At 43.9% G+C, this 12,185-nt stretch overlaps 1 protein-coding gene across 1 annotated transcript in view; it reads right to left on the reverse strand.

The window, feature by feature from the left end:
• Positions 1-641: 641 nt before the first annotated feature.
• LOC135514415 (serine-rich coiled-coil domain-containing protein 1-like) overlaps positions 642-12,185 on the reverse strand; it is a 92,628-nt gene continuing 81,084 nt past the window's right edge. The window contains 1 exon segment of the mRNA XM_064937892.1: positions 642-1,183. Within this exon segment, the coding sequence (XP_064793964.1) occupies positions 725-1,183 (459 nt within the window). The 3' untranslated portion in view covers positions 642-724.

Genomic DNA, 12,185 nt, shown 5'->3' on the forward strand with positions numbered 1-12,185 from the left:
TCAGCTTTGTTAATGTAACTACAACTCTCACATTAGTTAATTCCCTATGGCGCGCGTGTGTGTTTTCACGCATGTGTGGACATTAGCACCTCTAAGCAAACGCTCAACATTCAGTGCTAATCTAATGTGATAGATGGACGAGTGCCTTGTTAATGCTAGCAGGCGGGCTGACTGACTGGTGTGTGTTCAAGTGAGCACATCTATCAGCCTTCTACAGTAATATAAAATGTCAAAATGGTCAAATGCACAGAACCAAAGAAAAACATATAGACATGTTTGGAGGGCTGGTTGGATGACAGTGTAACACAAAATACGTGTTTAAGAAGAGAAGCAAATGTCCCAATGATGTGATCTAGATAGTTTTAAAGTGTCTGTCATAGCAAACTCTGATCAGGTGGAGCTAGGGTTGAGAGAATGAGATGAAAGAAATGGGTTGGATTTGAGGTGAAGGGAAGATGCTTGGGAGTTATGACACTGATTGTTGTATAAATTCCAGAGATTACCTTCACTTCCATGATTCAGACGGTGATGTGTCCATTCAATGATATGTTTAGGGTACATGGGAAAAGTGAAAGGTGCGTGTGTGTGTTTGTGTGTGTGCGGCCTGCGCCTCAGCCGTTATGCTGGACCAAGGCCTGCAGTTCAGCAGTGTGGAGCGAGTGCTGCAGGAAGACGTTCTTGCGGCTGTACATGTGCAGGGACAAGGGCCCTCTGGGGGGCTGGCCTAGGCGGCCGGTGAAGGAGGAAGAGGTGGTGGTGGTGGAGGAGGGAGGAGGAGGCTGGCAGGGGCTCGGCACGGGGGCTCTCTCGCTGTCTGAGGAGAGGCAGCTTCGGCAGGGGCTGTCTCGACTCTGAAGGCTGGAGCTGCTGCCCCCCATCCCCATCGCCCGGGGATCTGGCTGTTTGGGTATTCACTTTTCCTGAGAGCCCCTGCCTCTGATGATGAGGACAGAGCCTCTTCTGGTCTCCTGGGGGCCCCTGAAGGGTCCCTGCCTCCCACGGGCCCACTGGAGGAAAGGGGTGGGGGCGGGGTTTGGGTTGGGGCTGGGCAGTGGCGCACGTCACTGGTAGTTGAGCGCTCAGCCACCTCACGGCTATATTGGTCCACGTTGAGAGACCGGGCCACCCTTCTGTCTCTTGTGCTGGTACTGTTTTGGCTTGTTGCTCGGCTTGGATGGATGGTCTGCGAAATGAGAGAAAGAGCAAGAGAAAAAGGGAGAGAGAGAAAGACAAAAGTGAACAAAATACAAAACACCAACGTAGCTGGTGAACTGCAGTGACATTTTGACAAGGCGTTGTTCCCGGAGCTTTGTCTAATTGTTTCTTGATCAACTGGAACCTTGTTCTGTAAAGAAGGAGAACAAGAAGCAGACTCAGTCTCTCCAGCACAGTGTGGGGAGGTGGCAAACAACTCAAGCATGGCACCAAGGAGAAAGACACCTGTTCCTGGTCACACAACACAGCCTCTCTTATGCAACACGGCTCTGTTACTTCACTACACAACGTTACACTATAACCACGCAACAAGGAAACGCATGAACGCGGTCGGCATTGACAAATCCAAAACAGACACTCTGGAAAATGTTTGACTAAATAAACCCAATCTGAGTCGACGGGAGGGTACATAGGAAATGAACCGAGTCGACAGCCAAAAAGTAAAGAAAATGACTTACAATGTTTGAAACAAATCCATGAGCAGGGCAATATAATTACAAGGAGCAAAGCTAATGCAATAACTTTCGAGGTGCAAATGGAAATTGAATCCAACATGCTCGCTCGCACAATGTAATATCGCACAATGTAATACCAGGGAAACAGAACGGGCTTATCAGGATGGAGGAACGGAGCGTTAACGCTTCATGTTTGTTCACATCATTAGTTAGGCAGAAGTAGCACTGTATCATTTCATCTCCACATAAAATGGACACAAAAATAAGAGGCGAAAGAACCATTTCTTTATCCTGACATTCAAATTGCCAGCGACATCTACTTACAAAATAATAATTTGTACAATCATTCCTGCAGATATTGTGAGATGTTTGAACTGATGCTGAAAATACAAATTCAGTTGAGTAAAAAGGGTTGTGTGTATGTGACTGTGTGTTTCTCCAGGCATGTTGTTTGGACAGGGATGGTAGAGAGCAGAGGAGTGCAGGTGTAGCCAAAGAGTGGAGCAGGTTGACGTTTTTTTGTCATGAGTCTTTTCCTGGAGGCAGTACTGAGCGATTTCTTCTTCGACAGGCCAGCTGCAAAGTCAAGATTGAACACATTTTGGAAAACAAAAATTACCTTTTTGGTCTTACTTTAAGGTTTTGGTTAGGCATTAGGGTTTGCAGTGTGGTTAAGGTTAGGTTTAACGCCTGATTTGATAACTTTCTGGCTGTGCCAGTTAGTTACCACTCTGCAGAGCTGCCTCCAGAACAAGAACCATGACGGATAAACGCTAACCTGCAAAGGGGGGGGGGGGGGGGGGTTTGCTAAAATCCCTCCAGCTGATTATATGCAGAAGTGGAGACGCAACACAATTTCATCACTATTCTCCCCTGGTCGAGCCCGCCACAGCACAGCACGCCCACACACACTATGATGGCACACGGGCGAAACAGCTCCCCGGAACACAGTCAGAACACAGTCAGTCTTTGGTCTCAGTTTGACTGAACACAGTCAGAGATACAGCAGCACAATACAGAACTGTCAGTGATACTAATCCAGTGTTTTCCTTAAGTACATGGAGTAGCCAGCCATTTAGGGAAAAAGTAGCTGTCCCAAACTGTCTAGTGGGGTCTGGAGGCATGCCGCCCCCCGGGGGAAATATTACATGTTGGTGGCCTCTGGAACATTCTGTCTTGATGCCACCCGAAATACACAGCTAAATTCTTGAATACTTTAATGAGTTTGGTATTTTGGCATTTAATTAGGATCCCCATTAGCTGTTGCAAAAGCAGCAGCTACTCTTCCTGGGGTCCACACAGAACATGAAACATAACACAGAATGACATAATACAGAACATTAATAGACAAGAACAGCTCAAGGACAGAACTACATGCACATACAATGCATACACACAAACTATAGGGGAGGCGTTGTGCCGTGAGGTGTTGCTTTATCCATTTAAAAAACAACAGGTTTGCTGTTTATTTGAGCAATATGAGATGGAAGGAAGTTCAATGCAATAAGGACTCGATATAATACTATACGCTTTCTTAAAATTGTTCTGGATTTGGGGACTGTGAAAAGACCCCTGGTGGCATGTCTGGTAGGGTAAGTGTGTGTATCAGAACTGTGTGTAAGTTGACTATGCAAACAATTTGGGATTTTCAACACATTTATGTTTCTTATAAAAAGAAGGAGTGATGCAGTCAGTCTTTCCTCAACTCCTAGCTAAGAGAGACTGGCATGCATAGTATTTATATCAGCCCTCTGATTACAATGAAGAGCAGAACGTAACGCTCTGTTCTGGGCCAGCTGCAGCTTAACTAGGTCTTTCTTTACAGCACTGGACCACACGACTGGACACTAATCAACAGAAGACAAAACTAGAGCCTGCATTACGGCCAGACCTCTCAGATCTTTACAATCATTGAATCTATAGGTTTACCTATTTTCACCAAACTAGTTGTGGTATTGAGTAGAAAGACATGATTTTGCAATTAAAATTACTGAAAATGTATGAATTAAATGTATTGTTGTTTAGGATATCGTCTATGCCTAGACCTACAGTGACGTATTCCATCTACATTTTGCTGTGTTACAGCCTGATTTCAAAACGGATTAAATAGATTTTACACACAATAAACCATAATGGCAAGTAAAAACATGTTTTTAGATTTTTTTGCAGATTTATTGAAAACTAAATGCATAAATATCTCATATACATGAGTATTCACACCCCTGAGTCAATACATGTTAGAATCACCTTTGGCAGCGATTACAGCTGTAATTATTTCTGAGTAAGTCTCTAAGAGCTTTGCACACCTGGATTGTACAATATTTGCATATTATTATTTTAAAAATTCTTCAAGCTCTGTCAAGTTGGTTGTTGATCATTGATAGACAGCCATTTTCAAGTTAGGCCACTCAGGAATATTCAATGTTGTCTTGGTAAGCAACTCCAGTGTATATTTGACATTGTGTTTTGGGTTATTGTCCTGCTGAAAGGTGAATTTGTCTCCCAGATGTTTGTGGTTGAATCTGTGCTTGAAATTCACTACTCGACTGAGGCACCCGGCGTCTGGTGTAAAGCAGACTGAACCAGGTTTTCCTCTAGAGATTTGCCTGTGCCTAGCTCTATTCCGTTTATTTTGTATCCTGAAAAACTCCCCAGTCCTTAACAATTACAAGCATACCCAAGACATGATGCAGCCACCATACCATAACCCCACCACCACCATGGGGCACTCTGTTCACAATGTTGACCTCAGCAAACCACTCGCCCACACAACGCCATACACGCTGTCTGCAATCTGCCCGGTACAGTTGAAACCGGGATTCATCTGTGAAGAGCACACTTCTGCAGCGTGTCAGTGGCCATCTTAGGTGAGCATTTGCCCACTGAAGTCTGTTGCAATGCCAAACTGCAGTCAGGTCAAGACCCTGGTGAGGATGACGAGCACGCAGATAAGCTTCCCTGAAACGGTTTCTGACAGTTTGTGCAGAAATTCTTAGTTTGTGCAAACCCACAGTTTCATCAGCTTTCTGGGTGGCTGGTCTCAGACGATCCCGCAGGTGAAAAAGCCGGAGGTGGAGAACTTGGGCTGGTGTGGCTACATGTGGTCTGCGGTTGTGAGATGTCAGCATGTCAATTGCACGTTTCCTCAAAACTTGAGACATCTCTGGCATTGTGTTGTGAGACAAAATTGCACATTTTAGAGTGGCCTTTTATTGTCCCCGGCACAAAGTACGCCTGTGTAATGATCGTGCAGTTTAATCAGATTCTTGATATGCCACACCTGTCAGGTAGATGGGTTATCTGGGCAAAGGAGAAATGCTCATTAACAGGTATGTAAACAAAAGTGTGTACAACATTTTTGATAAATATGTTTTTTGAGCATATTGAACATTTCTAGGATTTTTTAATTCAGCTCATGAAACCAACACTTTACATGATGCGTTCATATTTTTGATCAGTGTACTTGAAAACATTATTGTTGACAATTAAATTACTGAAGGAAATTTCAACAAGTGTTTGCAACTCGTAGATTGCAGTGTCATTTATTTATAAAATACTTGTTTAGCAACTGACCTACAGATTTCTTTTTGAAGAATCCTGCAAGAGTCTAACTTCCACCAGCTTCCTTTTATTAGTCATGAAGAATGAAGCAGGTGTTAAACATGGGCTTTGCTACACAGTAATCAGTTGTTGATTACTCCATTGTCGACACTCCAATCAAATCAGTAGGCCTACATAAGTATCTGTAATAAAACCATATAAGTATCATTAGAGTTTAGAACCTTCAATCTGTTTAATTATGTATTAATAATTATTAAAAAATTATAATTAGGAATTATTTGATCGAGAAAAGTAAGTCATTGCCCTTTAAAAACAACATCGCCCCTTTAAGAGCGCCCAAACCACGCTTGAAATAAACACGGTAGCACTGGAAAGCTGGGATCCCCCTCTTAACAAATGCCATCAAATCTGCTGTCAAAAGTGTTTTCCCCACGATTGCATTAAGAATTGGTGTGCATTGACTACTTGTCATAATGACCGTTTCTCCCCTATTGGCTCTCGTAACTTGAATGTGCCTCGAGAGGAATATTTATCTTGCACAACAAGCTGACTTGGTAAATATGTAAACTATTCTACTATGGGGTTGTCTGATTTTCTGTTTGTTACTAATTTTGTTGGCAGAGGAAGAGTAAGTTCTAGCATATTCAACGTGTGCGCCTCTGCAGAAATATTTGTTAATGTTCCATATTCTTTAAATTAAAACAAGTGTAGGCAATTTATGAAGTGGAAAACACTGATGCCACAGACCAGCTGGGCCCAGCAGTCATTCATGTGTTCCCTAAAACCAGATATCTTAAGGCTTGTGCATTGGGACACACCACATGGGACACTTTGCGACAAAGAGCAGAAAAGACAGTGAGAAGCTCAAAAAAAATGAGTCACTTTTGACGCCCCACCCCTCGCTTGAAAAACCCTGCAAAATGGATGGACATGAACTGCCCCTTTTCCACCCACAACTAAAAGCAGTTTTCCAGATCAACACACAATGAACTAGTAAAACAAACTGAAAACATTGTATTAAAGGACTGTCGAGAGTTCTGGCTTTTGTCGTGCCTGTCTCTCGGTATTGTACAACAAATGAAGAGAGAACTCACGGTGCAGAGGCTTGAGCCAGCTGCGGTACAATCAGTGTCCTTGATCTCTGTAGTGATTACGCAACTAAGCGTTCCCAGACACAAGTGTAGACAGAGTAGAATAAGGTGTGACAGCCAGGGGAGAAACAGACGATCATTGCTCCTGACAGAGGCGGCTTGCAGCCTGCCCTATGTCACCTCACTGTCCATCACTGGTCCACCATGTCTTCAGCAATGTTTACAGTGTCACTTCTACAGGAGACTACATGGTAGCAGTAGAGTTTTACAGTACCCCAAACCAAGTCTATTTTTTTTTTTTGCAGGTTGATGTACAACGATGCTTGTCTATCGCAGGGCCTTAACCCTAGTCCATTTCCTTAATGCTGCCTGCCAAAAAGAGAGGCTTCGGGTCCCATTTAAAGAGTTTATGGTACGACTTTGCCGGCGATCAAACCCCGACCTTCCAATCTCAGGGTGGACACTAAAGGATGGAGGAGAGCTACTGCGTGAATACAGTAACGTAATGCGGACTTGATTTAATTGAGCCCTAGGACTGTAAGGAGAGCAACGTTTACAAGAGGAAGCGAGAAGAGGAAGGCTCCACATCACGTGTTTAGAGGTGAGGCAGAAAGAGAGAGAGGTCTGGAAGTTGGAGCAGTAGGAGTGCATGGAGCCGGTAGCACAATGATGAGGACTGATGGAGCGCAAAGATGATGGGAGGCAAAGCTCCATGTACATCAAAGCTACCCGGCACCTACTGCAGCACCCCTCACGCAGCTGTCAGCTCTGCAGCCGATAAGATACTTTACTTGGCCCATCTTGTTCTCCCCGACAGCACAGGACCTGGATAAACAATAAGAAAAAATATCAAGAGGAGAAAAAAAAAGGAGGCGAGGAGAAGAAAAGCCACTCATAAATGGAATTTCCATCAAATAGTATGGCAGATGTCTTTGGAGTCTGATAACAATGTTGCAGCTGCCAATGTGTCACATCCAGAAAGCAGCTGCGATGCTTGACTGCTCTTTACTCCTGTTCAAAAACAGCCAGCGAGAGGGAGTGCAGCTAGCTAGCTACCCACTCATGTGTCAAAAAAGACTGACTGGATGTACACGACACTGTGTTGACGAGAGTTCCAACAGAATATATTGTACCACACACACACACACACACACACACACACACACACACACACACACACACACACACACACACACACACACACACACACACACACACACACACACACAACCTGTAACAGTGAGACATAGCCTATAAGTTGTAGATAGAAGACAGACAAAAGGTTGGCAAGTTTGCTATACCATTTTGAGAAATAAATAGAATGGACACCGATGATAATAAAATACAAAGTTGTAAAAGGCCACAGGATGGTGGTTTGTGACAACAGTAGCTCTGGTCCAGGGCCTTAGCATGTTACTCTAAGTAGAGGTTAGTAAAGAAAACACGCTATAACGCCCTGGACAAGAGCTACGAGAACAGTTGTCTCTTTAGACTTGTTGAGCAAACTGTCATTTTCCTATTGTGTCTTGGCAGTGCATCGCTTAGGGCTGCACCCAGATCAGTGCATTGACCTACTACTCAACCCATTGGCTGGTTATTTTTCTGGCAGGTGTGAAACTGCACAATGACAAACTCCTCAGTTGATGATCACACCAACCAGACTGCTTCCCCTTCCCCAATACTAACCTTAACCATTAGTGAGGAATATGACAAACGTTGGGCTCCCGAGGTGTCACTATAGTACCTGGTTCGAATCCAGGCTGTATCACATTCGGCTGTGATTGAGAGTCCTATAGGGCGGCACACAATAGGCACTACGTTGCCCGGTTCGCTGGAGTAGGCCGTCATTGTAAATAAGAATTTGTTCTTAACTGACTTGTCTAATTAAAAAAAAAAAATGAAAAAGACCCAAGATCAGAGTCTAGAGGCAACTTCACCCTACACACTGATATTGGCAGGAAGGGTTGTTCATGTCCACAATGGACCCAAGCATCAAGCTCCACAGAATGGAACAGTTAACACTAGAAGTGCAGGTGTTGTGGAGTATGTAGGATAAAACTGCTAAGCTCACCACACCTGCGGAACCTTTGAGTACAGACATGCAAACGCAGATCTTGTACCTGTGTACATGGTCAAAAAGTACCAGGGTAAAAAACAACCACCTCCAGAACCTAATTCTGGACTGGAACGAATTGCAAAAATTACTGAAGCTGGAGAGTTATATTTCCCTCACTAACTTTAAACATCAGCTATCTGAGCTGCTAACTGATCGCTGCAGCTGTACACAGCCCATCTATAAATAGCCCACCCAATCTACCTACCTCATCCCCATACTATTTTTATTTACCTTTCTGCTCTTTTGCACACCAGTATTTCTATATGCACATCACCATCTGCTCATCTATTACTCCAGTGTTAATTTGCTAAACTGTAATTACTTCCCTACAACGGCCTATTTATTGCCTTACCTCCTCATGCCATTTGCACACACTGTATATAGACTTTATTTTTTCTATTGTGTTATTGACTTTACGCTTGTTTATTCCATGTGTAACTATGTGTTGTTGTTTGTGTTGCACTGCTTTGCTTTATCTTGGCCAGGACGCAGTTGTAAATGATAACTTGTTCTCAACTAGCTTACCTGGTTAAATAAAGGTGGAATAAAAAATAAATAAATTCAGATATAGCCCTTAAACCAGAAGCTTTCCAAATGAGTGTTAGAAAAATGAATTTGCAAAAGTTGCTTCTCTAATAATGTTTTAATTAAGTATTTTTATTTGGAATAATTTCATCTTTTGTATAAAAAAATGCCCAAGTTAGACTTTATTAGCCTACATCTTACAACATAGCGCTATACATTCTCTCTGGATGTCACATTTTTATATTGCAAGATTCATCAGTCAGACCAGAACTTTCTCTCTGTCTTTGTAGATGGATAGGGTAAAACTTGCACCATGTTTTGGTAATTATGTATGTTTGATGAGAGTCCACCATGTGCTCAAGGAGAGAAAGAGAGAGACAGACAGAGAGAGAGGAGGAGGAGAGGAGAAGTGGTCAAGTCCTTCATGGGCCTCTGGAGTGGAGCTGTCACATGCCACTTCTGGGAACGGTGGTTGGAGTGAGGGCTGCTGCCCCGACGGACAGATGCCTGCCTGTCTCATATCTCCCTCACCTTGGGGGCCTTGACAGCTCGGGCCAGCACTGCCAGTCTTGTGTCAGTCCCATTGAAGGCTGGAGGGGCGAGGGATGAGGGAGGAGACTAAGGCTCTCGTTAATTACTCCCATTGTATCCTCTGACAGCCTGCACAGGGGCTGAGGGAGAGGCTGGCTGTTCCAAAGTCCCATCTCAGTCTCTCAGGGTACGCACGCACACACACACACAGCTTTAATGGCCATCTCTGTCAGCCATTTTCCGAGGGCATTCTGGTGACTGATACTGAGAGGACAACATGGCAGAAACGGATACATTGTCATCATAGCACTGACAGACAACACCGTTGATGTTTGGACACGGGAGTGCTGCCTGACACAAGGGGTGGAATATACCCTCAGGTTTGACAGGTACTACCACACTGAAGGCCAACTGATGGGCCTGGGTACCAGCCTTTTTGTGCCATTATGTTTGGTGTGACGAGAAGTGGCATTAAGGTACAAACAGATCTGGGACCAGACTTACGTCATATTATTTGACAAATAAAAAAGACCAGTTTCTGAGAACATTCAAGTAAAACAATTCCAACTGGGTCATTCTCATGGTTGACCAGCCTCTTTAAGGGCACGAAGCAAGATCTCACACAACAAGCGCTGTTCTGAGACAGAAGCTCAGGTCACTTTGCTTCGAGTCTGGCACGCACATACAACCGAAACAAGAGTATGTGTGTGTGTGTGTGTGGGTGGCCCGCTTCGCTCAGAAGACCACATAAAGAAAGAACACAGCCAATTTATGCTTATCAGAGTTCATGTTAGCACTGAATATTCATCTGCCATATTTGTCGACAGAATATTCGTACTATGTGCCTCGAGGATATCCGGAATGTGCAGATTCCGAAGAATACCCTCATCAATATGCATGTTTCTCTGCTTTCATTAATGTTGGGAGTAAATTGTTTTAGATCAAACTCAGAGGCTCCGTCTCTGCATCCATAAACTGGAATATTAAACCAGACGTGCATGTGGTAACATGGAAAACGTCAATCTGCTGTCGCTCTCCCCAGTCTAACTGGAGAAGCATGAACAGCAGGCCGAAGGAGAGGAGTGGAGCTAGAGAGCATAGGGCCCGGGGATTCTGCACTGGCAGAGGAGAGGATCCAGGCGGAGGGAGTTGTTCTCATGCAGCACCTACCCTACTTTGCTTTGACTAATGAACCGGAGGTGTCCTGAATCTGTCCAGCTGCAGGGGTATGAGTTGGCCCGCCCCACAACAGAGGGTGTGTGTGCGGTGTGTGTGTGTGTGTGTGTGTGTGTGTGTGTGTGTGTGAGAGAGAGAGTGTACGCATTACATACATGCGCGTGTGTGTGAGTGATTGATTGATTGTATGCATTACACGTGCGTGCGCACGTGTGAGGGATGCATGTCCCTTGGTGCTGTGCTGAACGACAGCCCCTGCCAGTGGGCAACCTCTCTCTGGTCCAGGTACCGCATGGCGAGACCATGCATCAAATAACACTTCATCATCCTCTGACCAATGTTGAGAGAAATGCGTCCTTGCCTCAGGCTACGGATGGAAAAAGCAAAAAATAGCATTGGCGTACATTAGCCATCTTGGGATGTGAGACTTTGCATAGGGGAATAAATACATAGTATTACATAACAACCATACTGAGGCATTTTGGTCTGGTTGAAGATTAGAACAATGCAGGCTACATGACCCTGCAAAGAGATGTTTCTGGTACCATTACAAGTCCACGACTACAAATGTATTTTCTCTTTGGTCGAGATCGTAGTCTAACTAATGTAACATCACGTTCCTGAATTATAGCCCTGTTAATTGTTGCATATCTGTTCGGTGATGTTGTTATTATCGCTAATGGTGTCTTGGAAGTTAGTTCTAAATGACTTCTCAGTCAAGGTAATGCTTGCTGTGTTTTTGATGCTAACATATTTACACAAATTCTCATAAATTCTCACAAATTCTCACTTACGATCCTATTTAACTTAAGCTCCCCTCCTACAGCATGTAGACTAATACGTCTCCCCATGGCTCCCTTGGCAAGAAACACTCCGGCTTAAAGAATAAATGAGAAGAATCCATTTTATTCTCATGAGCTCTATACTATACACATACATATACATGTGAAGTCATTTAAATGGCCTTACAATAAGAGCCATACTTCTCCCTTGTGTTCCATCCCAGAGAATATGTATTTATAGATCATTTATGATGTTTTAATTAGTAGTGCACTAGAAAGAGAATAGGGTGCCATTTAGGATACAGATTTACAGTGTGGGTTAAACATGGTCCCTGAAGGAGCAGGTCTTGACCAGCTACCAGTCTGATTAAGGATCCAGAGCATTCTGAATTACGGTAGACCGCAATTCCAAGTCCGATAAAAGAGAACACAAGACAATCTTCCAACATTTTGAATCTGGAGCAATAATGGGGATATTTGTCTTATATAATCTTCTGCGTTTTAATTCTTCATGTGTAGTACATCTAGTCCACACAATCTATTCTATTCTCGCTGCCCCCATCCTAGGAGGTATTCCTGCGCACGCACGCAGACATATAGAGAGTAGAAGTAAATGAGGCTTAAGTTTGATTTCTCATCTCTCTGACAGCTTCACTCTTCTGCCTTCTGTCCTTGTTTCTCTCAGCCCTCCTTATGTGATACTCCCCTGGCGATGGCTGATCCGGGGTTTGCT

The sequence above is a fragment of the Oncorhynchus masou genome, chromosome 25, assembly GCF_036934945.1.
Source record: "Oncorhynchus masou masou isolate Uvic2021 chromosome 25, UVic_Omas_1.1, whole genome shotgun sequence".
NCBI classification, from domain to species: Eukaryota; Metazoa; Chordata; class Actinopteri; order Salmoniformes; family Salmonidae; genus Oncorhynchus; species Oncorhynchus masou.